Source organism: Coprinopsis cinerea, assembly GCF_000182895.1.
Source record: "Coprinopsis cinerea okayama7#130 chromosome 8 map unlocalized cont3.8, whole genome shotgun sequence".
Taxonomy (NCBI): domain Eukaryota; kingdom Fungi; phylum Basidiomycota; class Agaricomycetes; order Agaricales; family Psathyrellaceae; genus Coprinopsis; species Coprinopsis cinerea.
In genome coordinates this window covers 1,756,594-1,780,676 of record NW_003307537.1, presented here as the reverse complement: position 1 = coordinate 1,780,676, position 24,083 = coordinate 1,756,594, and the positions used below count along the sequence as shown (strand labels likewise).

Sequence of the window (24,083 nt, the reverse complement as noted above, 5' to 3'; positions counted from 1 at the left end):
CCACGACGTGAGGCAAATACTAGGTACCCTACCTACCTGCCTACCCTTTTCCATGTTTGTGTGGACTTCTTATAATTGGTTTCCGCAAAGAGACCACCTTACAGCGTTAATCGATACTGAAATTGCTTTTGATACCGGGAAAGCGACCCTCCCACACCGAACTGAACTATGTACGTACAAGGGCCACATCACGAATTCTTACAGAGTCCAAAATCCTCTATCTACAAGAGTTCATCAACAAGTTCGCCTTGGACAACTGCAGTGCGTTAAAAGCACCACAATTTATGTACGTTTCAGTCTTCATCCGGTAGGACATTTTAGTTGGACGTCTGCTCGGCGTGCTCTTTGGGGGTGATGTGCTCCTACCGAGGGATATTAGTCGTGTTTACTCTGTGCATAATTTTATTCAACGTACCAAAGCAGCCTCTCTGGCCTTGCCCATGGGGGTGGGGCTGGGCTCAGAATCAGCAGCGTCTTGGAAGGTGCCCTTGCTGTCGTGGTGGCTCTTGGGAGAGGTGCTACCGATCTCCTGCTGTAAAAAGAAGCGCATCAGATGAGAACAAAATGCGAAGCTTTTGGGAAACATACAGCAGCGTCGGGTTGGACAGGAGCAGACTCGTCTCCCGCAGCTTCGGCCTTGGCGGCTTCGAAGCCTGCAGGCTGCTCAGACGACTACCACGTCAACAAAATGTCTCGAGACAAGAGAGATGGTCAGCGACTTACAGAATCAGAAGCTTTAGGAACGTCGGATTTCTATTGGGATCATAAGCCATTCGTCCAACATGTATTGGAAGCGCGGCTATACTTACCTCTGCCAAAGCGAGACTGCCAGCAACGTTCTCCTCCTTGCCCTCGTCGTCCGTCATCATCACAGGTTTAAGGTGCTGCTCCCCACTCCCAGCAGTCTCCGACTTCTTCTTCAAGCCAGGGTACTCCTTCTTGTCATTGTGAACAGCATGGGTGTTCTTGCGTGCTGAAGGGGAGACGAGGTAAGCAATCTGCAATTGAACACTTCGTGTCAGCGCCGGTGTTCTATGACGTTCCATGGTGAACTACGACGCACGATAGGACCGAAAATGAGCGCAGAGCCAATCTAGAGCAGGGTTCGGTGTTAGCTTTGGTCGACGTGGGGTGTATCTATAGACTCACGATCCAGGGCGTATCAGACTTGGTGGCGGGGGTATGCGCTTCGCTGGCCATGTTTCGCCTGCCCAGGGCGCGCCTTGGGGCGGTGGTCTGTGCGCGACGAGCGCCAGCCTGGAAAAGAGTGCGAGCAAATCGAGCGGACATTGTCAAATGCAGCGACAAAAGGTGATGTGGAGACCGTCGAAGGTGGTTGAGCCAAATCAAAAGGCGAACGGGTTGGAGCGCACTCGACGTTATACGTGGGACTGACGGGTCAGATCGGTAAATTCAGATGTTCACGAATTATGACGTCTTCTTTTCGGAGTTACCGGCGTTACCGGTGATGACTTCATACAATATTTTACAGGATTTACGACGTAATTTATTGCTCTTTGTCTGCTCATGCTGCTCCTGGTGCCTCCCATTCAAGTCCAAGTTTCGATGCCAACACCAATCCCATGGCTGCTTTAAACGGATCTTTTCTTCCCATTTCCTCGTCCAAAAGGCGTTCCATGACGACCTTCCGCTGATCGCTTCCGAGGTCCATCAAACTAGAATACCCTCCGGCCTCGTCGACAAAAGGTTCGACAATGTCTGTGACATGCTTGAGAGGCGCCAGGTTGGGGTTGAGGTGAGTAGGAAAGGGTGAGGTCAGGGTGGGCATTGTCGTCGACACGTTCTCGCTCGAAGTCTGCTTGTAGGAGTTTGTCTGAGCGCCAGCAGGAGGAATGGAGGGCGGATGATAGTCGGCCACATAGGGATAGGGGCCCTCAACCAAATCGTTAATTGAATTAACGGAACCAAAATGCAGAAGAAGGCCGTACCTGCGCTCCTTGATGGACGTGCGGGATGTGATAAGCACCGTTGCTTTGAAGGATTCGAGGAGGGTCGCCTGTAGGGCGCCAGTTCGGATGGTTGGCTGCCGTCTCTACCGGTGGAGTTTCTTCAGTATACCGTTCGGCATTCTTCGAGTTCCCGACCTGACGTTTCTCGGCAAACGAGCTGCTTCGAGCTTGAGCGGTATCGGTACTGCGACTCGCGAACGAAGACAGACTAGTGCTAGAGGTCGCGGGAGTGCCAGAAGGAATATTATCGAAGAGACGCCTCGGCATCGCAGGAGCTCCTGCGATGTTGGGGGTCGAAAAGAACTCATCGTAGGTTGGACGACTTCTCGACGAAGAAAAGGAGGACCTGGAGGTCGACGATGCCGACTTGTAATGACCTGGTTTAGCATGCATCTGGGAAGAGCCGCCGACAGAAGAACCGTGTTCATTTCGCCCTTGATACGATCCTGACATAACAGGAGGCGGGGGCACGTAGGTAATAAGCCTAAAATCGTCGACTGGTTGAAGGTATTGCCTTCCCATAGAGCCGTCCGAGAAGCCACCACTGGGAACTGGATGAGGGATGCTAGGCTGGTCCAGATGAGAGGGGCGCGCATTCGAAGGATGCACGCGGTTGTCAATGGACGGTCTGCTGTAATTCTCCGGTTCATAGCCATGATGTCCAGGAACAGTTCCTTGCTGGTTGCCGATAATTTCGCTCTGCACCTCGGGAGTATATCGCAAAGCAACACCAGGGCCTGGTTCAGGTTCGGCCTTGACTTGGATGGTTTCGAGAGGACCTCTCTCTGCAGTCTTCACCGCGTCGCCACTTTGGTCCTTCTTCTTTCTAGTCCTCTTTGGCGGGTTCTCTGATTGGCCTTGTTTCGTCGCCTTTCGTTTTGCGACGCGAACCACGGCAGTGACTGACGTCTCAATAGTGGTGACACCGTCTAGTTCGTTCTTTATGGCCAGAATCTCGCTGGTTCCGGCAGACTATGGGATAGAGTATAGATATCAGGGGTAATCAGAAGGGTCTATCCCCTTTAACGTACCATATCGCTTGGACCTGTGGCCGACCCACTGTGGCTGGGACGCGCCTTCCTGGCCTTCGCCCTCTGTCGCGTGAACCAGGACGCGATCCATTTCTTGGGGCTACAAGGCAAAGGCAAAGTTAGGTTGATACATAAAATAAAGCGATCGCTAATCCTGTTTGGGCGTGTTATTCTCGCTTTTCCGGACGCGTTCGCTCGTCTATACGGCGCGCCACTAAGCCAGTTCCCAGAATCGAGGCCACACGATCCAAGACGAAAATACATACAGTCCTGTTTCCTTCGCGAGTTCTTCGAACTGGGTACCAGTAGGCGCGCTGTTCTTCTGGAAAGCTGGGTTCAAAATCGCCAGCTGAGCGGGAGAAGCTCGAGTTGGGATTTTTATTGATCTTTTGGTGTCAGTTTGGCCTTCGACGAGAGGATCCATGGTCAGAGATAAAAGAGCCAAAGACTTGGAAAGGAATAGGGAGCGGGCTGTATCGAGTGAGAACAGCGGGCTTGGTTGTTCAAGAAAGTTTTTGACGTTGGAGGCACCAAAGAAGAAGTTCGATTTTGAGCTGAGTTTCAATTGGGAATCGAGGAGACGGCACGGACTCGGCCTTCAGACGGGCTGTCACTGCGTTTGCAATTAGAGATGTAAGTCTGCGAATGGAGAGAATGTGCACCTAGTTTATTGGATACATTCGCCTCATCAATCCCAGCGCTCAATGAATTAAGCGCTCACAGATAGGGGTGGGAACAAATTTCGAATGAGTCGAGCGCTGCCGTCGTGGCACCGTCGTCGGGTCTTACACCTCCACCTACACGACCCAGATTCTTCTCGAGCTTAAAGTTGATTCTCAGCTCTGTATGTCTAAAGGACTACCTACACACTGTGATGAAGACCACTTGACCACCGAATTAAGACCCAACCCAGCGCGGAACAGGTGACTTGGAGCCCAAAGTCTGTCAGCGGCGTCGCCTTCTGGCTTGGAATCCCCCTACCATGGATCGCCGTATCTGCTTTCTTGCAGTAGCCGGGGCTCTATTTCTTCTCTATATCAACTTGCCCGCTTCTCTGGTCCAACAGGAAGCACAGTTCGTTTCTCTTAAAGCCTGGTTGGCTGACACTCCGACCCTTCTCCACAAGGCATCGTCCTTGACTCAGGAGGCAGCAACGACGATGCGCTCCTTACTCTTCACGACGTTCCTAGGCCTCTTTTCGACTGTAACAAACGCCAGATCCGACCCCATAGCCATCGCCGACGCCTACTTTGAAAGGCAGGTTCCAATCGCCACCGAGAATTTGCTGGCGAATATTGGACCCGACGGTGCGAGGTCTTCAGGCGCTTTGGTGGGTATCGACTTGCACTCGAACTTTTCTTTCCAGGATTTGACCTCTTGCATGTAGCCGGGAGTCGTAATCGCAAGCCCCAGCACTGAAGATCCGGACTATCTCTACACATGGACGAGGGACGCTTCGTTGGTTATGAAGAACGTCATCGACAGGTATGCCCCCACAATTCAGTAGTCCTTGACTCATTCTAACATCCATGTCAGATATCTTCGGGACGAGGACGACTCCCTCCAATCGATAGTTGAGGACTTCATTCCAGCCCAAGCGTACCTTCAGCAACTAGACAACCCCAGTGGAAACGTCACGACCGGAGGATTGGGGGAACCGAAATTTAACATCGATTTGACGCCATTCACTGGTAGCTGGGGAAGGTGGGCATTTTGAATCTCACATCGCTCTGACGAGACTCACACGAAGCTTGACAGGCCTCAGAGGGACGGCCCTCCTCTTCGCGCTATCGCGATTATACGCTACGCAAATCACCTACTTGACACCGGGAAGCCATTCGTAGTTCTGGAATTCGTATGGCCTGTCATTAAGCTGGACCTCGACTATACTGCAAAGTATTGGAACACGACAGGGTGCGCCAATTCATTCAGGGTCTCTCAGACGGAGACCATTAACAGCAACCTGCAGTTTCGACCTCTGGGAAGAAGTATCTTCAAGTTCATTCTTCACGTCTGCCATCCAGCATCGCGCCCTCATGGAAGGTGCCGCTTTCGCAAGTCGGATCGGACAGCCCGACCTAGCGCGATCCTACTTCAAACAGGCCGACAACATTCTCTGTTTCCTCCAGGCATGTGTAGTGATCTTCTAAACCTCCGCCTTCTCATCCCGCACGTTAGTCGTATTGGAATCCTTCTGAAGGCTTCATCACCTCGAATACGGGAGGTGGCCGAACCGGAATCGATGCCAACTCTATCTTAGGATCGATTCATACTTTCGACCCGGCCGCTGGATGCGACCCGGTCACCTTCCAGCCATGCTCCGACAAGGCGTTATCCAACCTCAAGGTTTACGTCGACGCCTTCCGGTCGATCTACCCTATCAACTATGGCACTCCCACCAATCAGGCCGTGGCAACTGGCCGCTATGCTGAAGACGTCTACTACGGTGGTCATGTTAGTCTCCCCTCTCCATTTGCTTCGTCTCTGGTTGACTGTCGCCCTTTAGCCGTGGTACTTGACTACTGCAGCCGCCGCTCAGCAACTGTACGATGCCCTGATGGTTTGGGATATGCAAGGCTACCTCAAAGTCTCATCAATATCTCTGGCCTTCTTCCGGCAGTTCGACGATTCCGTTCAACCAGGAACCTACTCAAACTCTTCAGAGACGTACAGGATCCTTAAGAACGCCGTCAGATGGTTCGCCGATGAATTCATTGAAGTCATCGCCAGGTACACCCCAGAAGACGGAAGTTTGGCCGAGCAGTTTCATCGGGAGACTGGCGAGCCTCTTAGCGCCAAACACTTGACATGGAGCTATGCGTCCATCCTAACTGCTGACGCTGCTCGGTCGGGTGTCATCCCTCGGAGCTGGGGAGCTAGTGGCTTGGAGGTTCCTTCGAAATGCGAAAGTAACGCTGTCCCGATGTCGAGCGTCACGTTCAGCGTGAAGGCACAGACCTCATGGGGAGGTAGGTGTCTTAACTCATATGCATGGTACGAGAACAGAGTCGATTAACCTCGCGCAACCAGAAAACATCTTCCTGACCGGTTCTATCGACGCTCTGAAGAACTGGTCCCCAGACAACGCCCTGGCACTTTCTTCATCGGACTATCCCATCTGGAAGGGTAAGTACCCTCTTCGACAGCGGAAAGAAGTTGCTGGAAAAGCTAACGGACGATACACCATAGTCACCGTCGAGATACCTGTTGACACGAGATTCGAGTACAAGTACATTCGCAAGTTAGGGGATGGGAGCGTGATTTGGGAGTCGGATCCCAATCGGTCGAACTCGAGCCCTGGGTCTGGGTCCAAGACGATTGATGATTCGTGGAGGTAGAAATGGGACTCCATGGCTGTATTCTGTCCTCTCTCATTTAAACGCGTGACGTCATCTTTCTTGCCGGGGAAGGCGGCGAAAGCCGATTGCTTCAAACTCAGCATCAGTGCGGCAATTTAGCCGACGATTCAATCAATATTCAGTCTCGACTTCCTGACCAGCACCATGCACCAATGTCTCTCAGTGACTGAGATATTCACGCACATCTGTGCCATATTATCTACCCAAGGCGCTCGTGGAGATCTTGCCTCTCTTGCTCGCACATGTCGGGCCTTTCATGGGCCTGCTACAGAGGCGCTCTGGGAGCGTCTTGACGATATAGGCCCACTCTTTGACCCCATGGAAGGCGATTTGTATGAGTTCGAAGAGCCGCGGTCTCATTTGTTGGTACTACCTAGGTCAACGCGATGGTGTAACCTGGTAAGTACAACCATGAAACATACAGAGGATACTACTAAATCTACGGTGGATACAGTGGGAGTTGACCTTCAATCGACCAGCTACCGCCACGGACTTGGCCAAATTCAAAGCTCGTGCATCACGGGTTCGCTACCTTTCAGTCCAGTTGAAATTCGACGACTCTTGGTGGGAGATACTTTCGAAGCTCCAGGCCCTCGCAACATACACGGACTACCCATTTTTCTCCAAGCTACTGGAATTACGCATCGACGAGTTTGCTACCTCGCAGTACGATGACATTCCACTAGATCTCTCCCGCTTGGGACCATTTGCCACCGCCAGTCTGCATCACCTTCATTTCAACTTCTCATTCTATGACAACCATAGCGTTACTTTTTTCACTGATTTCGTGCGCCGCTTCCCGTCGCTACTGGATCTGCGAGTTCAAATACCCCTTTACGAGGATGTCGTCTTTCCCAGGTCCTTCGAAGACATGGTCCCTAACTGGGATGCACTGCAGCGGGTGGAGATTGCTGTGCACTATCGGGAGCAGCTTCAAGCATTGTCGCGATTGGGCCACCTGGAGAGGCTGCAAATCGGAATACTCTTCTGTGAAGGCATCCCGGATGAAGATATCGCCAGAAGCGGCGGTTTTCCGAAATTGCGAGACCTTTCAGTACAGGCGGGAGCGAAATTCGACCTTTGCATACGCTTCCTTTCGCTTCTCCGAGACACGCCGCTTTGTAACCTTGGGGTCGAAACTAGCACAATCAGCCCCGATGGTCTATCCCAGCTTTTCGACACTTTGACCCGTCACGTCAACCCGCGGTCCTTGGAGATTCTTCGAGTCAGAGACAATCGACGTCGGTTTGAAGGACTACCTCCCTTGGTGGACGACCCTTACCAGCTCCATTCCCTTCAACCCTTCCGCAATCTCCGCACCCTTATTTTGCAGATTCCATTCGTCTCCACGCTTTTGCCCATCCTCTCACTTGGACAATTCGCCCCTTCCCTGACCACGTTGCAATTAGGATATTTTGGCGCAGTTATCCCGGCCTATTTCGAGCCAAAGATCCACATCCAAGAGCTCGCCGCCATCTGCCAAACCTTTCCCCGATTGACAGAACTCGCGATACCAGTCGACGCCTCCAAGCCCGCAGAACCTAGCCCGACGCAGGCTCATGCAGAACAGCAGACGAGACTGACGAAGTTGTCCGTGTCAATGTCGCCCATCGACTGTACATCCGAAGTCGCGCTCTTCCTTTCCGACGCCTTCCCCAATCTCGAATCCCTGCATGCATCACAGTTGTCGTGTGGGCCGTCTCGGCCTCGTGCCTTCAATTGGACTGATCAAGCTCCCGAGTGGCACAAAGCATGGCAAAAAGTTATGCATTGGCTACCGGTTCTGAAGAGGGCGCGCGCTCAAGAACGCTCGAGGGCCTTCTCAAGTGCCCCTCCATAGCACGTATCAATGACACATTGGTAAACTCCCCGCGGGATCCTGTAGGGAAATAGCGATTCAATGTAGCAGGAGAACTCATCGATTCCCCAACCTAACCATGGTTCATCAATCATGTTTCTTGTACATTCGATTGCGGCAGAGGGCGTACGCGACCCATGGGATCGGGTCACCAGGTTGCTGCCCGACCTCTCGAGGGTTCGCACTCACGAGAGAGCGGGGTTGACTGGGAGTTGATGGGATCCTTAAAGTTCAGGAATGGTTATTGACTTCGTTTTCCGAATCCACAAAGTGAGCAGTGCAGGCCTTAGAGTGGAGGCCCGCCGATGGGATTGAAAGTCCAATCCGGTGGTCCAAACGGTGGTCCAATCCCTGGAATTGGGCTCTGTGCACATTCCAACTCGAGGCTCAGCCTCACTCGTCGACGATCCGACAAAGGTAAAGGAAGGCATCAGGGGTGGGACTTTCGCTGTGATGGCACCCTATCAGCTGCCGACAACTTCAGTTACCACTGACAGCTTCTCTCCTTTTACTCGAAACCAGCGACGCGACAAAACCATGCATCCGTGCCTCGAAGTACCCGAAATACTTGCCCTCGTATGTGCAGAGTTGGTCGATTTCGATACTTTGGAGTCTCGTCAAAAGCTGGCTAGAGTTGCTCGAACGAGTCGTCTTTTCAACCGCGCTGCAACAGATCTCTTATGGTCCCGACTCGACTGCATCGAACCCCTTTTAAACGCGATGCCAGAAGACTTGTGGCGCTTTGAGGAGAAGGAATACAACGGTCCTTCAGGACGTAAGAGGAGGAAGTTCAGGGTAAGTCACCATGTCACTTGAATCGACTCGACGTCGCCACAGCCATTTCCCAGGTCTTCGCTCGATATCTCACAGAACATGATTTGGACAAGCTGAAGTTACGTGCTAAGCGGGTTCGAAAGCTGACGATAACGATAAGGGAAAGCATCAGCGAGTCCCTTAAAAGACTGTCAACAATCCAAGCCGCCATCACCTTCCCGGACTTTCCTGTTTTCACCAATCTGCGAACCCTCGAGGTGAAGGCAGCGGATGACTGGGTTAAGTCCGCAGATAAAACACAGGATATTTCGTACTTACGCATCCTTGCCGGGCCCTCTCTGCGCCAGCTGCGCTTCGACATCCCGTTGGATTCTCCAGAAAATGTGTCCATATTAACAGCCTTGCCTCGCCAATGCAAAAACGTCACGGAATTAAAATTAGGCCCAGCGATGAGCTCTGGTCCTTTCTCGTCCGTAGTGTTGGACAGGGCCTTAGGACACTGGGACCAACTGCAGGAAATCTACGTCGAGACCATCCATTCGCTCGGACATTTGGTTACCCTCTCCCACCTTCCGCGCTTACGAACTTTAGAATTGGAAATGGGACTCCTTCAAGATGTGTCTGCTAGTGGACCGTCGGGAGGCTTCCGGAGCCTGACTCGCCTGAAGGTTTTTGTGCTAGGACAAGACAGCGGAACAGAGCCTCTGCTTCGCCTCCTTGGCCACCTTTTCCACTCCCCGCTCAGCGATCTCGAATTTTACATCCAATCCAATTCCCGTGACGACCGCGACCTTCCCTTGATTCTCAAGCGCCTCTCTCAGGTTATCAATTCGAAAACCCTGGAGAGGTTGAGCATCGGCGTCTGGACCCAAGGGATGGATCCAGCAGTTGGCTTATCGGACGACCCCTATCATCTGGACGCTTTACAACCTTTCTGCAACGTCCATGCCCTCAGGATATGGATGCCCCGGGCCACCCCACTTCCCCCTCTCCTCAGCCTCGGCCGGGCAATTCGCGGCATCCGTTCCCTGGATTTGGGGCCAGAGCCTGCTGTGCACATTTCCCCACGACTAGACATTCGAGATTTAGTGCCCATCGCACGGTCCTTCCCCAAATTAAAGACTCTCGCGCTCCCAGCTCTAGATGCCCCCGCTCACACCTCGATCCGCAACTGATCGACAGCCACGCCGAGTTATCATACCTGAACGTTCGGTGTTCTCGAATTGAAAATCCCACCAAAACCGCCGCTTTCATGTCGGGTCTGTTCCCAATCTGAAGACCATCCGAGCGGTCGATTGCCACGAGTACAGTACTAGGGGTTCAGCGCGAGCTCATCCAAAGGCCTGGGATCGGGATTGGCAACAGGTTTCCTCTTTGTTGCCCGTCTTTGGACAAGTCCGTGCTCAAGAGAGAGCGAGGACTCCTCGACCAACTGAATCTTCAGCGTAATCTTTTTCTTTGAATCAACGCCATTCAATTAGCCGATTCCTCCCATAGCGCACCTTGAGTTGCTAACGATTCGGAACGGTAAAGTGAACTGGTACTTTTCTCCCTCGGAATTTCGGATGACCGATCTGAACTGGGTCGGAGTTCGCATCTCAATGTCGTTGGCATTACAGGATTAGAAGGGCATTGTCCGATTTAAATACTGGGAGGCGACAGAACAGGGGCCAGAATGACATAACTACTACCAACAGCACTACTAGGGGTATCTACTCATCTGAAGAAGTCTGGCCCTTGTTAAGGCCGCAATCACAGTCCGGGCTATAACATAGCAATTCTTCTTCTATTCCATCCCATAGAACTTGAAGTCCTTCGGGTCCAAGTGGGTCTTCCGCTCGAAGATCGTCAAGCAAATCTTGTGATATGTTGCGGCCCCTATAGAATCGAAGTGACTTGATGGGTGCACCGAGTTCGCGTCTCATCCGGAGCACGTCGCTCAGGAGAGTGATTCGGACTGGGTCATGTCTACTGCACCAATATTTACAGCCCCTTCTAAGGAGGATAACGGAGTCGAATGAGAGGTGCTGTAAGGATGGCAGTAAATCAAGAGTGATGACGGGTTCATCTCCTGCCCCTCCGTGGATCTTCCGAGTCAAGTGGCCTCGAAAAATCTGCAGAAATGAGGTCGCGATCTGACTCGCACCGGACAGAGTAACGCTTTTCACAGACGGTAGTGAGAGCAGGACCCGTGTATTAAACCCGCCCGCGTAGCCATGAGCATCGTCCTTGTAATGGACGGCTTCGACTTTGCCAAATGAAAAGGTGTCGAAAATCGCTGCTTCTTCACACATTCTGAAATCGTCGAAGGTGAATTCGTCCTCTCGATGGTGGTCAAACGGCGGCGCAAAGTCGATCAAGCCCCTGCAAGGGGTGACCGCTATATGTTCTGTGCCTTGCGGGTTTATGCGAAGGGAGCGGATTCCTTCAAATCGGGATGGGAGGAACTGTGGAAGGGTGGTGACCCACGCGTCCCCTATGTAATGAAAGACGGCCCGGACACAGGCATTCTCGGGGACTGAGAGATAGGCTAGAGTATCGCAGCACATTTGCACATGACCTGCAAGCTCCAGATACTCGAGTTGGGGGAGAGCGATCGGAGTGTTCACGGTTGGTGGAACATACTCCTCCACATCTCTGTCTTCCGGAGCGCTTGGCCGGATGACGGCTTTAATCAATCTTGGAGAGCGTCTGAACAGGTCAAAAAGGGTCGTGGGGAAATCCGGTCGGATTGGAATGTCTTGAAGCTCAAGCTCCGTCAAATGGTTGAACAAGGCTGACGTCCAGGGGATTGCGCATGCCGTTAGCGAAAGCTTCTGAAGATGAGGGGCACCAGCGTCGAATAGTTGGGGTAGGAGCCAGTTTCTTGTCGGCATCTCTTGTGACATCCTATAGTATTCGGATCTGGAAAGGGAGAGATTACGGAGAACAGGTGCTGACGATGATAGTGAGGACACCAATGCGAGCATGGTGTCCAGACGAAGGAATCCAAGGTTCAGGGATTGGATTCGGCTCGTCTGTGATAACGGTCTGCGGATGGCGCCGAGATGAGGGTCGAGACCTTGTCGATCGGGTTCCATCCACTCGAGGTCGAGGAGTGTTTCCTTCGATCGCGAATGAAAGGTCAACACATGGTCAGGGACATTGCCTCTGATACTCGCCCACAGAGGGGAGTGCTCAATCCCTACTAGTCTCCAATGGTGGCACACATGAGTAAGTCGACACCAGGAAGCAATAGGTAGTCGAAACCAGGGTTTTGAGAATTTTTCCTCTGCGACTCGAATGTAGTCATCTTTGACTTCGAGAAATGCTTTGCAGAGGATCTCGGGTGGGAGTCGTGAAATGGGGAGGAGTTCGTTGTGCTTCTTCTTGAATTCCACAAGCAGAGCTTGGACAGCGATAATATGCCGTTCCAGGTCATCTATTTTGGCGTCAACCTGTCCAACGGACTGGCATGATTGTACGTCCGCCAGGGAGCCAAGCAGATTAATGGTCATGGCCTAGCTGCTCGATATTGATTTCAAGCGGCATTGAAGGCGTAGGTAAAGGACTTGACTTACATTCTATGGGTCTCGCTGCAGGTATTTTGTGTTAACAGCGGTTGGAAGACTGGAATCGATGGCTGGCAGAGTCGAAGCGAATCCGTGTACAGTCGAGCGCGTGCAAAGTTCATGCCTTTGGATTTGGCAGACTTTGGTTACGGCCTTGACTCCAAGCAAGCGCAAGCAAGTGAGCCGGAGTCTCTGCCGGATCGCACGTTCGAACCCTGGTTAAGCCACTAAAATATTGAAGCTGTTCTTCCAAAGGTGAACTTCAAGCTTGAAAAGGGAATGCCACGGAAAAACAACAATCGGAGTGCTATCTAAGGGAGCAGTTACCCTCAATCTCTCGCGCCCGGCTCCGTAACTCGAGCAGCTCACTGTTTCGGCCTTGCTTGTTTAGATGCGCAGTGGCACTGGTTAGTACCGTTCAATTGCAACCTCTGTCAGCTTTAAGGCCTTTACGTTCCCGGATCAGTGAAGCACAATACACAGTTGAAGCTCCGAAGGACGATGTCGCCATTGCTTGCAAGCCTGGACGATCCTACTTTGTAATCAAATCACTTGTATAGATAATACCCTCACCATGTCCCTCTTATTTCTCCTTAACCCACATAACTTATCTAGACGATGGCTTCCAAGTCCAGCCTAAACGACGGCAGAGCTTTCGATTTCGCGAGCTGGCCACCTAAATTATCGCCAGAACAGCTCAACGAACTGGTCAGCACGGCCTCAGCGTACTCGCTAGCTCATGGGCTTTTGTATCTTCCACCGGGGTACCCACTGGACTCTCCGCCACCTCAGGCAGCGATTCATGCACCGCTGTCGCTAGTACCTTCGCCTTTCCCGAGGGACCTCTTCGAGAGTGCTAAACGACTACAAACGATCTACAATGTCCTCTACTCTCGGATCGCAATGAATATTCCCTTCCTAGACGAGGTAATGGGTGCTGAGCAGGGCGTTGGAAGGGTAGACGACTTTATCGGAGAGCTATGGCGAGGCTGGAAGAGACTTCGAGATGAGGGGAAGCTACCCCAGGTCAGTCCGTTTCTATTCACCAACTAGCGCAATATTCTCAACCAGTTCAATCTGTAGCCGCTTCATTTAGGCCTTTTCCGCTCTGACTACCTCTTACATATCCCAGGAGACCAGAAGCCATCATTAAAACAGGTCGAATTCAATACGATCTCGATATCGTTCGGTTGCCTCGCTCAGCGAGTAGCCGAGTTGCACCGGTACCAGCTCGCGGCCACGTCTTATTTCGATTCTTCACCCTACCTGCAGAGAGACAACTTTCCTCCAAACGAGAGCATTTCCGGGCTAGCCGAAGGCCTCGCAACTGCCCATAAGGCCTATGTATCCCAGGGCGGAAATCCACGATCCAAGATTCTCTTCGTCATCCAGCCAGGAGAACGGAACGTCTTCGACCAGAAATGGCTTGAATTCGAGCTACTAGAAAAGTGGGTACTTTTCCTTCCCACATCACCCCTGGTTGCTGATGACGATAATAGACACTCGATACACGTTCTCCGACAAACCTTCGACGACTTGATCACCTCCGCAAAGGTCGAGAACGAAACACTCACCGTCTCATCCACCACCGAAATCTCCGTCGTCTACTACCGCTCCGGGTACATGCCCCACGAATACCCAACGCCAGCTCACTACACCGTCCGCCTCATCCTCGAAAGCTCCAAAGCAATCAATTGCCCTACGATCGCTCTCCAACTCGCGGGAGGAAAGAAAGTTCAAGAGGTGCTTACCAGACCAGGCGTCGTCGAGAAGTTCCTCCCCGAGTTTTCAGCCGAGCAGATTGCCGAGCTTCGAGGAAGCTTTATGGATATGTGGGGGCTCGACGAGGACTCACAGGATGCAGTAGGCTCGACGGAGACGGGAGGTCAAGGAAAATCGGAACCCCTTGGTACGACCAAGGCGAGGAAGGAATTCGCGTCGCTGGTGTTAAAACCACAACGTGAAGGAGGGGGAAATAATGTCTACAAGGACGATATACCCGCGTTCCTCGATAAACTTCCTCCTGAAGAACGGGAGGCATGGATCGCAATGAGGCTCATAGAGGTCCCACAGGGTGTTAGAGGGTGGCTACTCCGAGCTGGGAGTGTCGGCTATTCGAGCGATACCTTGTCTGCGCACAACGCTGTAGAGGCAGAGGTCGTTAGTGAGCTTGGAATCTTTGGGTGGGCACTGTTCGGAAAGGATGGCGAGAAGGAGAAGATTGAGGAGAAGGAAGTTGGATGGCTCGTCCGGACCAAGGGCAAGGACAGCAACGAGGGTGGTGTTGCTACCGGGTTTAGCGTACTGGATTCCTTAGTTCTGGTCTGACTGAAGGAAAACGTATGCATTGGGTATTGCTCGGATAACATAATGATTACATGACGGTACAGGCTACAAGTTGCGTCGTAAGTTAAAGCGTGATAGGCATAAGATAACAAAGCTGGAGAGATGCCAATGCGAATGCGAATGCAAATGAGGAGCGATGATGCTACTGTACAACTTCTGGTCAAACGAAAAGAGGATCAATATCATGATCACGAATGAAAACCAAACGGAAAAGGGATGCTACTCGTACATAGTGCTTGTCAGAAACAGGATCCAGATAAATCAATAATAGCTATACCAGATAGGCTCGTTGCTTTGGACCAACCACTCGGATGGGCTGACAAAGTCTACCAGGAACGAGAAGGGCGGGTACTCGTCCGACTTGTCAGACTCCGCAAGTGCCTCCGTCAACTGCTGGAACTTCTCCAGCAACTCGACTTTGGTCCCGTCTTCGCTATCCACCCACAACTCCACGCAGCCCAGAGACGTCGACACCAACCGATCCGGAGCGAAAACCCGCACCCCAGGATCCCTGGCCGAATACAACTCGGGCAACTCTATCGAGTTCATGATGCAGATATGCCTTGCAACCTCCGATGCGACAGGCGACCGCGATGCCATCATCACCAACAAATCCTGCTCCTCGAAAGTCGTAGGCGGAGTTTCAGCGTAGTATTCCAGGAATAGGCTGAAGTTTTTGAGTTTCGGGATGATAGGTTTGGCGGTTTGGTCGGGGTAGACGGTGAGCGCCTGGAGGAATGCCTTGTGGTCTAATAGATAACTGTCCACAAACAGCTCTTCCAGGTCGTCCGTTTCCTTCAGCAACTCCAAAAGATCGGACCACGTTATGTTTTGATAGGACAATGTCAAGGATGTGAGTTGTTTGAACTGGGCGTAGAGGTGAGGCTTGGACTGTTTGAGCCAAATAAAGGTCGGGAACCCGTTCCCGATGTCGCAAGCGATGCTGATGTTTGTCAGAGCCGGAAAGCGAAAGGGGTGGAAATAGATGGAGCTGAATTCGTCGTGGAACGTGACGTCCAACCTGTGGAGTTTGGGAAGAACGATACCTGCATCCGTGAGAGTTGGATCGCGATCTTCGGCAATGAGTGAATGTTCGAGATGCATGACGCAGGTTTCTAATTGCCCACATTGCAGAAGGACCCTCTTCCAAAATGACCCTGAGCAGGGCATTTTGATCATGAGATGCGTTAACTGCTTCCAGGGTAAGAAGGTATCGGGGAGGATACTGGGTGGGAGGCTCGAGGCAATGGACGAAAAGACCAAGGCGACTTTCTTCAGACTGGGCGCATTACCGAAGAGGCCTTTGGCGTGGCACCCTGCGCACGACGAGACAGGCAACTGCGATCCAATGATGAACACCGAGTCGAGCCGTTTGAAGTCTTGGGATAGGTCTGGTGAAATGAAAGGCGCGATGCAAGCCGACGCTGCTTTCGTAAATGGTCGCAACTCGAGGCTCCTGATACGCGATGCGCGCTGCACTAGGACCACCGCTACGAATTTCCTCCAAGCGACCAAGAGATCGAGTTCCGTCGGAAGGTTGGTCACGTTCCGCCCGCCGTCCAACATCGTGACCACGGAACCCGCATCCGCAGTCTCGAATGCTGGGCGGGGAATGTCCAAAACCAGCCGAATGCCCGCGTCTCCCGCATTCTCGAACCAGAAAACAGCTTGGGCTGTGAGTTTGGCAATGGTGCTGGTGAACGAATCGAGGGATGTGGACGCTTCTAGTCGCTTTGTGGGTAGCCTGAGGTTTCTCCATAGCCGTGGTTCACTTATCGCTGCCCGCCTCCACGTCTGCGAAACGTGGCAAAGCTTGAGAGGTGCTGGTGGACCGTTGTTCCCACTCGCCTCCTTCCTAAAGTCTTCAGGAAGACACAGGACAAAGATTTCATGCAAAATCTCGAGTGGCAAGGAGTCCAATAGACTCGGAGGGGTAATGGCAGGTAGTCTGGGTAAACTTGGAAGGGCAATGGCGGCTGTCGATGGCTCATCGACATCGAATGTCGTCGAACCAACCATCCGGATCCTAAAAGTACTCGGAGACATGTCAGACGTTGAATAGTTACGAGAACTGCAATAAACTTTTAGCAGACATACTTTGGATCGCAAATTTGGGACTGTTGTATCAGGATCATGTCGGTTGACGGGAGGTAGTAACGTCCCGGCGGTGGGTGAGAGTGGTCAAGAGAGCTCTAACCTTAGATTGGGTTCGTGAACAACATCACCACATATGACATCCCGACAATCTGGTGTTGATCCGACAACCTGCCTTCCTTTATCGGCCCTGATACAGAATAAAAGTCAATAATCCGATGGTACAAGTAGATTAGATACATCGATTATTACAATAATCCTTCTATCTTTTTTGTATACCCGTCTCCCAGGCTCTTCTGGACCCAAACTTTTCTCGATGACAAAACATCAGCCTCTGGCTGGCCGCAATCCTGTGGCAACTTCGCCTTTTCGTGACGAGGAGGCTGTTTGTACTTGACGACACCGGCAATGGTATCCACATCGCCTTGCGCTACTATCGCCTGCAAAAGCTTCACCGCCCGGTCCTGGTTGAATGGCCCATCTTCCTTTTCGTCGCGCAGGTCCACCCAAATGTTTGAAGCCACATGGTGAAGAGCGACCCATCGTAAGAACTCCTTGGCACTCCTCTTCAGCACCGCGCTCAAGTAACCTCCAATCACCTGCGCGTCGTTCTCCACTGGATAAAGATACTCTCGCAGATCCGCCGCAACGACCTGGTTTGGGTAGACAGTAATCGTCCGAAGCGTATGGGAGTAGTCGTTCCAAAACAGTCTTCGATAGTCGACGGCGTAGCGCATGGAGATTGGTGGTAGAAGGAGCAGGCCGAACATAGGATGTGAGAAGGATATGGCGTCATAGAGCCCGATGAAGTCGGTGTAGAACTGATAAAATGGAGTTGACGGGCCCAGGATCGAAGAGGCGAGTTTCTCCAGGTCTTCGACTTTCCCAGAATCCAACTGTGCCAAATTACTCGGTGCCCCGACGCGATACGGGTCAATAAGCTTTACCATCAACTCCTCGACGATCTTGTCTCTGAACACCTCTCCTTCTGAAGTCTTCTGCGTATCTTGAACAAGCCCATGCTCCAGCATAAAGACCTTCATACACCCGAGAATAGCTTCCCCACGCTTGAGGACAAACGAGAAAAGCTTCCATTCCGAGAGGATCTGTCGCGCTTTAAGCGCCAGCGCCAAGGTAGCGCGGGTCACATCCAATTCCGAAAAGTCCCATCCTCGAGGCAGGTGTCGGAACACCGGGGACTCGCCTGAATGAATCAGGTCATTCAACGGACCCAACATCCAATCAGTTTGCAAGGGGAGACCGGACAGCTTCTTGTTCGAATGGTGCTTAATGAATGGCGAAGGCATCACCAAAACCGTGGATGTGGTTATCGATGTGGGTGTCGGGGTAATAGGGCTCAACCGGGGTCTAGATTCGACGACTTCGACCGCCTGATCGTCTTCGTCGCCTGTTTCGACCTTCTCTCGTGGCAATACGGCGTCTTCCATGAAGGGCTCCAAGATAGCCGGATTGATTTCGGGAATGAGGGAGAGGATGCTGTCGATCGTATTCAATGTGAATTCTTCATCGCCGGGAAGGCATCGCAGCACGATCGAGAAGGCTTGGGCGAGCCACAGTCCTTGTGATGTATCCGGCAATCTTCGTGACAGGCGAAGGTACCAGCCCGAAAGCGATGCAAAGTCCCGTAGGTAAACAATTGCATACCGACGCTCCCGATCGTCCAAGGCGGAGGTGGCCGCTGTCCACATGGGATTGGTCAAGAGAGATGCGACCAATGTTGAGATGCGTGCAAAGGGAAGATCGAAGGGAGGCGCTTCGGGAGGACCTTCTAGGCGAGGTGGAAGGCAAGAAAGCCAAAGTCGTATCGCATTCGAGAGAACGCGTGCGACGCCAGCGCTGGTCCGAGAGTCCGCAATTGAAGGGCTTGGTTGCGACAGGGCGGATTGAAGGTAGTCAATACACTTGTTAACGAGTGTCCATTGCTCCCCAGAACCGCTAACAAAGGCGGGCTTAACCACTGCCAGCAGCTCGCTTCGTTCCGTTTCTCCGCCTCGAACACCGTTAACTTTCGCCCCTTCCATCCACGCGGCTAAAGTCCCCAACAAATCACCCCACACCTTCCACCGGTCAACCGTCTCGAGCTCGAGCTTATCCATCATCTGCATAATATCCATTTGCCATCCCCACGCAGAGACGCGGCTCCAGAGGATGTCGTGAGGTGGAGAGGTGTTGTGAGGTTCGATAGCGCATATAGTCCAGACTTGCGTCAGGTTCAACCATGGCCCGAGAAGAGGACTGGATTCGGGTTCAAGGGACAGGATGTACCGACTGAGGTTATTGAACTGTTCCATGGCTGTACTGGCAACACAGGTGTACAACCCATACATCCCCAGTGCGGCATAGAAGTCGAGAGTCGAAGCGACCAGAGCGGTTGCTAGTGAGGGCTTCAACATTGACGAGGTCGGCAGAGAAACGATGAATCGAAGGAGGTCGTCGGCCAACGCTTTGGAAATGGTTTCTGCTGCTTGGCGGGATGTGCGAACCAAGGACGTCAGGAGGTTTATGGCTGACGGGTCCGGAACCGATCCACGATCTGAAAGGGTCGGCGAAAGAAGGAAGCAACGACCTATGCCCAGGACCAGTTTGTCAGTTTCCACAATTTTGGTTGCTGTGTTGGTGTTTTGCAGTGCTAGCCGTTGAACAACCTGAAGAAGCTGCTTGAGTGTTGCAGGTGGATACGCTTCGCCATACAGGTTGAAGGCCGTGGAGATGGAAGGCAGAATGAAATCCAGAGGGAGGGATTGGATTGTTTCGTCTGCAGACGCCTCCAACTGGACCCCATCCAACCCGACAGCAACTAATTCCTTGTCCCAATCGGCGACCGAGCGCCAAACGACCTCAATCGCTTGCAAACCCACGCTTCCCTTCTCATTCATAGCTTCTACGCCAGCAGCTGCTATCCTCTTCCTCAATTCCTCTTCCTTCCCTTTCAGTTCCTCCAGGCCCGGTACCGATTGCCCGTGCGCCATCTTACAGAGCCTCTCGCAGATCCCTGAAATAACGGTAAACATGGCAGCCCTCTGCGCAGGCACAGTCGACCTGGAAAGCAGGAAGATGTCGTCGAGAGTGTAACCTGCGTGCGATCCTTCGGCGTGATGGTGGAGGCCAAGGTGGGTGGGTAATTTGGATCTCAGGTCGGGTGGGATGGGTGCACCTTGGAGGTCGAAGCGGATGGATGAGTCGTTGGTTGAATCGTCAGACTTAGCCATCATCCATTCGATACTGGGATCGGAGGCAGGGACTTGAGGGAAGTAGCGACGTCGGATGTACTCTGGGGTGCCCTCTTCTGGTTCCTTTTCCTCAGTATTGTTGGGTGCATGCTCTTTCTTCGGTTCAGATGAATCAGGGACGGCCATTGGTTGCGGTGGATATGCCATATTTCCATGCCATTTTCCTAGTGAAACCACGGTTGGGTCGCGCTTGTCTGACGGGGGAGGCAGGGCAAGCACGGGTTTCTTGGGTGTAGGAGGGCTTGATTCGTAGACATACACATCCTTGGGCTCCAGTTCCGCAAAACGAAGGCGTCTATCTGCTCGACTGGAGGGCCGGCTACTGGCTGCCGATAACGCTGGAGGTGGGGGCGACCGGGCTACAATGAATCAGTCATCGCTTGGACTGGGAGTACATTGCTACATACCTCTCTCTGTTGGTTTGGGTCCTTCTGGAGTGATGGGTACTGGAGAATTGTGAGTCTTCGATGCCTGGCGCGGTAGAATGAGCTCTACATACCTTCAGACAACTCCCGTAGCTCCTCTGGTGTTTCAGGCGGTAGCGGGGGCAGGGCTCCTCGACGATGCGACGACCCAACAAACTTGGTCTCCTGCTCCCGCTTCATTCTATTCTTCTTGGCCTTCTCCAATACCCCACCAATCCCAGTCCCAAACCGTGCTATGATCTGCCTTCGCTCCTCCTCGATCTCCTCAGGACTCATCCCAGCAATAATCTTCTCGTTCTCCTGACTGATATGCTCTCTCATAATCGCGATATCGTCCTTTGGTGGTGCGTGGTCGTTTGCAAGAGAGAAACCGGAGGGTGACGGCTGTGGTTTCGTACTCGGGGTGGGACCTGCTGTTGAAGATGCTGTTGAACTCGATGTCGAAGCTGTAACGGTCGGTGGGCCAGTGGGCCGCCCATTCACACCACCTGCAGCGTTCCTTCTCTGAGCCTCTTCTCGGTTACGAGCGAATGCACTCTTCGATCGATGTTGAACACTAGGAAACCCACTAGGTCCTCCTCCAAACCCTGGTTTTTGCCCTGTAGGTTTCGAGCTCGGTTTTCGTTCGACAATGGAACCGACTATTGGTTTGTTGGAGGCCATCGTGAGTTATCCGATTGGAAGGTGGTGGTGTGAAGTCAAGCTGTGTGTATTGGACACAGGATCAGAGGGCGCTAAAGCCCGGGATGAAGGGCAGAAATTCATTTCGAGAACAAGGCAGCTCTTTTTCGCGGGGTTTGCGTCACCTTAGACGGTCGTGGGAAAATAATACCGATAAGGCAGGACGAGCCCCTATGTATCAGCAGCGTTGGTGCAGCGTATTCTGTTCAACAGTCTACTAATCCATGTAAAGGGCATCTAAAGTGTAGGGGTATTTCTAACATATACTACGTCCACGTCAAACTATGTCCTCTGACGGAATAGTTTGAGGAGGAGGGATTGGGGGAGGCGGCGTTGAAGGAGATGTAGCGCGAGGTGTTGTGGCAAGCGGTGTCGCTGGAGGTGTTGTACGAGGAGTTGAAGAAGGTGTATCGCCAGGGGTGGTAGGAGGAGTACCACCAGGCGTCCTCATCGGTGTCACAGTTTGTGCAGCCATGTGCGAATACCGTCGCCTCTTCCGTCTCTTCTCCCTTAGAGAGTAGAACGAGTCCTTGATAACATCCTCGTCCTCCGAGTTGAAGATGAAGCCTTTATAAAAGGCCACACATGTGAGAACGAAGAGAATCAACCAAACTACGGCCAGAATAAAGCAGCACACAAGATGCAGGATTTTAAAGCCGTCGATGTCGAAGAGGTTCCCGAGAACGCGGAGGGTGAGGATCCATCCCACTGGGAATCGAGGTTAGATGATTATGTCATGGGAGATGACTGTTGGTCGCACCGTTAGGGAATGTAAGGGCCCAGCCTAAGTGAAACGTCAGGGGATACCATACCGAGAGGTAAATCTCAGTACTCACAGCCCAAGATATCGTGCAGCCGCTTGTTAGTCTTGAACCAGAACGGAAAGGCCCCGAAAACGAATAAGAAAACGGCCAGTCCAAATAGCATGAGACCGCCCATGACGCTTCCGGCATACCATATCTCACCAGAATTGACGGTGATGAGGTTATGTGCTGGAAGACTAAAAGCAAGGTCAGGTTTCTATATAGGCCTTAATTAACTCGCAAGAGGAACGTACATGCTACGAGCTCTGTCTCCCAGTTGTATAATAGCGAGTGCGGTGAATCCTGGAGGCCCGCAAACAATCAATGCACCTCCTGCGTGGCCTTCAGTGCCATATCAATAATGAATGGCAACCGATACCTACCAAGAAGATTCGTAAAATGTATATGCAGATGTAGAAGAAAGTCATGAAGAATCCCAAGCCTAGAATCAGGTTAGACATCGCTGGGTAAAGGAGACTATCACGGGGGACATACCTTGAAAGAAGTAGCCAACCAACAGGACACCTATGGACCTTGATTCGTTGTAATCCATGACGTCCAGCACGTTGTAGGCTACCACTCCCACAAGCATCTAGCGAAGAGTCAGCCCTACATTATTCGTACCAGGTCGAGTGAAGAGACAGACCATTGGAAAGATCTATCAGTAGAGTGTCAGTCACGAAACCATCGGAATACAGCCATATGCTACTTGCCAGAAATGCCGAGGCGGGTGTGAACTGATATAGGTCATGGGGCTGGTTGAACCAGACCACCAACAGTGGTAGGCAGATCAACACAGCAAGGCCCACGTAAATCCTGGAACAACGGATCAGTGAACGATTCTTACCACAAGGTGCGTATCGAAAAGATTCTTACCAGAGCAGAATGTACGCAGAGGTTCCATCTAGGTGCCAATAATGTATGACACCTATGATGATATTTGCGAACGACAGAACCTAGAGGACCGCTGAATTAAGCCCTGAGACGCCCACAGGGTAAGAATGAACACACGAATAGCGGGACGAAGACGCTTTTCGCAGGATTTACTAGTGTCCTAAGCGCTTGTTTCGGATAGACTGGTGGACGGTTAGCCAGGGAGGATAACAAAGACGCGCAGCAAACGTACGGATCGCTTGGATGGTCAGTGTCAATGTGTTCAGTCCAAAGATACCAATCGTGGCGAAGAAGAATATGTTTTCAAAGACGTCTATTGCTGGTGAACCCTCGTGTCCTGACAACGTCAAGAAAACAGCACTCGTCCCCATCCCTATTGGAAACTGATATCAAAGCTAAGCTGAACAATCCATGTTTCATTAAGGCACGACGTACAGCTTGCCACGTCCATCCATGTATCCTCCTCGCAATAACATTAACTCTATGCTCACCCTCCTTCACCTCCTCCACAACATTCGTCGTCGAACTATCACCCCCCACTCGACCGTCTCGACACTACCGAACTTCTCCTCGACCTGGAGTCACTAAACTCCCGTGCCCGTCGAAATATAGACGAAACTGGTGTGGAGAATACGTCCTGAGCTTTAAGCAAGTAGTCCATTGCAAAAAGCAGACGAAGATCGGGCGACATAGCTGGCCTCTAGGAGAAAGCGGGGTTGTGAGATGTTTGATACTCGCACCGATCGACGATGCATTTTTATAGGAAGATGGTTAGACTTTAGGAACAACGTTCTAGAGTCGAGCTCGTCGACGCTATCAGCGGTAGAAAGGACCTTTGTCTCATCGTTTGAGCGTCGTTCACAGTGTCTGACGAATGTTGCTCATGCAATGGAGGAAGCACAGCTGAAGCTTGTGAACAGGTACAAAGCCGACAAGCCTAGCCGAGCCCAGAGGCACTGATGTGGCGGTGCAGACTGTACAGCCACCGGACATAGAGTACTAGTGTTCCCCCCTCGTATTCGTTGGGCGAGTTGAGAAACAGACCG

At 52.1% G+C, this 24,083-nt stretch overlaps 10 protein-coding genes across 10 annotated transcripts; 4 read left to right on the top strand and 6 right to left on the bottom strand.

The window, feature by feature from the left end:
* Positions 1–112: 112 nt before the first annotated feature.
* Positions 113–1,314, bottom strand: CC1G_15042 (hypothetical protein). Its single transcript, XM_001835954.2, has 7 exons — positions 1,150–1,314; positions 1,064–1,093; positions 810–998; positions 724–753; positions 589–672; positions 416–532; positions 113–362 (listed from the first exon to the last, which is right to left on the bottom strand). Exons 1-7 carry the CDS (start codon positions 1,288–1,290, stop codon positions 318–320), a joined length of 636 nt encoding a protein of 211 aa, XP_001836006.1. The 5' UTR covers positions 1,291–1,314; the 3' UTR covers positions 113–317.
* Positions 1,315–1,525: 211 nt separating this feature from the next.
* Positions 1,526–3,425, bottom strand: CC1G_04998 (hypothetical protein; the record flags this gene model as incomplete). Its single annotated transcript, XM_001835953.1, has 4 exons — positions 1,526–1,894; positions 1,950–2,942; positions 3,002–3,101; positions 3,268–3,425. The coding sequence occupies 4 exons, from the start codon at positions 3,423–3,425 to the stop codon at positions 1,526–1,528; spliced, it is 1,620 nt and encodes a 539-aa protein (XP_001836005.1).
* A 735-nt stretch (positions 3,426–4,160) lies between these two features.
* Positions 4,161–6,489, top strand: CC1G_04997 (glucoamylase; the record flags this gene model as incomplete). Its single annotated transcript, XM_001835952.2, has 9 exons — positions 4,161–4,331; positions 4,389–4,486; positions 4,538–4,705; positions 4,760–4,915; positions 4,971–5,139; positions 5,180–5,455; positions 5,508–5,970; positions 6,032–6,127; positions 6,191–6,489. 9 exons carry the CDS (start codon positions 4,161–4,163, stop codon positions 6,337–6,339), a joined length of 1,746 nt encoding a protein of 581 aa, XP_001836004.2. The 3' UTR covers positions 6,340–6,489.
* A 15-nt stretch (positions 6,490–6,504) lies between these two features.
* Positions 6,505–8,200, top strand: CC1G_04996 (hypothetical protein; the record flags this gene model as incomplete). The annotated part of the gene is made up of 2 exons (XM_001835951.1): positions 6,505–6,759; positions 6,815–8,200. The coding sequence occupies 2 exons, from the start codon at positions 6,505–6,507 to the stop codon at positions 8,198–8,200; spliced, it is 1,641 nt and encodes a 546-aa protein (XP_001836003.1).
* Positions 8,201–8,938: 738 nt separating this feature from the next.
* On the top strand, positions 8,939–10,167 carry CC1G_04995 (hypothetical protein; the record flags this gene model as incomplete). Its single annotated transcript, XM_001835950.2, has 2 exons — positions 8,939–9,013; positions 9,067–10,167. 2 exons carry the CDS (start codon positions 8,939–8,941, stop codon positions 10,165–10,167), a joined length of 1,176 nt encoding a protein of 391 aa, XP_001836002.2.
* A 537-nt stretch (positions 10,168–10,704) lies between these two features.
* Positions 10,705–12,489, bottom strand: CC1G_04994 (hypothetical protein; the record flags this gene model as incomplete). The annotated part of the gene is made up of 1 exon (XM_001835949.2): positions 10,705–12,489. The coding sequence occupies one exon, from the start codon at positions 12,487–12,489 to the stop codon at positions 10,705–10,707; it is 1,785 nt and encodes a 594-aa protein (XP_001836001.2).
* A 672-nt stretch (positions 12,490–13,161) lies between these two features.
* CC1G_04993 (glutathione synthase) lies at positions 13,162–14,871 on the top strand (the record flags this gene model as incomplete). The annotated part of the gene is made up of 3 exons (XM_001835948.2): positions 13,162–13,569; positions 13,627–13,991; positions 14,043–14,871. 3 exons carry the CDS (start codon positions 13,162–13,164, stop codon positions 14,869–14,871), a joined length of 1,602 nt encoding a protein of 533 aa, XP_001836000.2.
* Positions 14,872–15,150: 279 nt separating this feature from the next.
* Positions 15,151–17,024, bottom strand: CC1G_04992 (hypothetical protein; the record flags this gene model as incomplete). The annotated part of the gene is made up of 2 exons (XM_001835947.1): positions 15,151–16,915; positions 16,987–17,024. The coding sequence occupies 2 exons, from the start codon at positions 17,022–17,024 to the stop codon at positions 15,151–15,153; spliced, it is 1,803 nt and encodes a 600-aa protein (XP_001835999.1).
* A 207-nt stretch (positions 17,025–17,231) lies between these two features.
* CC1G_15041 (cytoplasmic protein) lies at positions 17,232–21,322 on the bottom strand (the record flags this gene model as incomplete). Its single annotated transcript, XM_002910664.1, has 3 exons — positions 17,232–20,593; positions 20,642–20,680; positions 20,734–21,322. The coding sequence occupies 3 exons, from the start codon at positions 21,320–21,322 to the stop codon at positions 17,232–17,234; spliced, it is 3,990 nt and encodes a 1,329-aa protein (XP_002910710.1).
* A 295-nt stretch (positions 21,323–21,617) lies between these two features.
* CC1G_15040 (hypothetical protein) lies at positions 21,618–23,488 on the bottom strand (the record flags this gene model as incomplete). The annotated part of the gene is made up of 12 exons (XM_002910663.1): positions 21,618–22,048; positions 22,101–22,124; positions 22,177–22,340; positions 22,398–22,476; positions 22,523–22,585; positions 22,639–22,716; positions 22,790–22,801; positions 22,853–22,959; positions 23,020–23,099; positions 23,155–23,219; positions 23,270–23,410; positions 23,473–23,488. The coding sequence occupies 12 exons, from the start codon at positions 23,486–23,488 to the stop codon at positions 21,618–21,620; spliced, it is 1,260 nt and encodes a 419-aa protein (XP_002910709.1).
* Between the last annotated feature and the right edge of the window lie 595 nt (positions 23,489–24,083).

Excerpts from the sequence above, each read along its gene's own strand:
- CC1G_15042 (XM_001835954.2), bottom strand. The coding sequence starts at position 1,290 with ATGTCCGCTCGATTTGCTCGCACTCTTTTCCAGGCTGGCGCTCGTCGC. Across the intron at positions 999-1,063 it reads CGCTCATTTTCGGTCCTATC|ATTGCTTACCTCGTCTCCCC; the intron begins GTGCGTCGTAGT and ends GTTCAATTGCAG. Across the intron at positions 363-415 it reads AGGCCAGAGAGGCTGCTTTG|GAGCACATCACCCCCAAAGA; the intron begins GTACGTTGAATA and ends ATCCCTCGGTAG.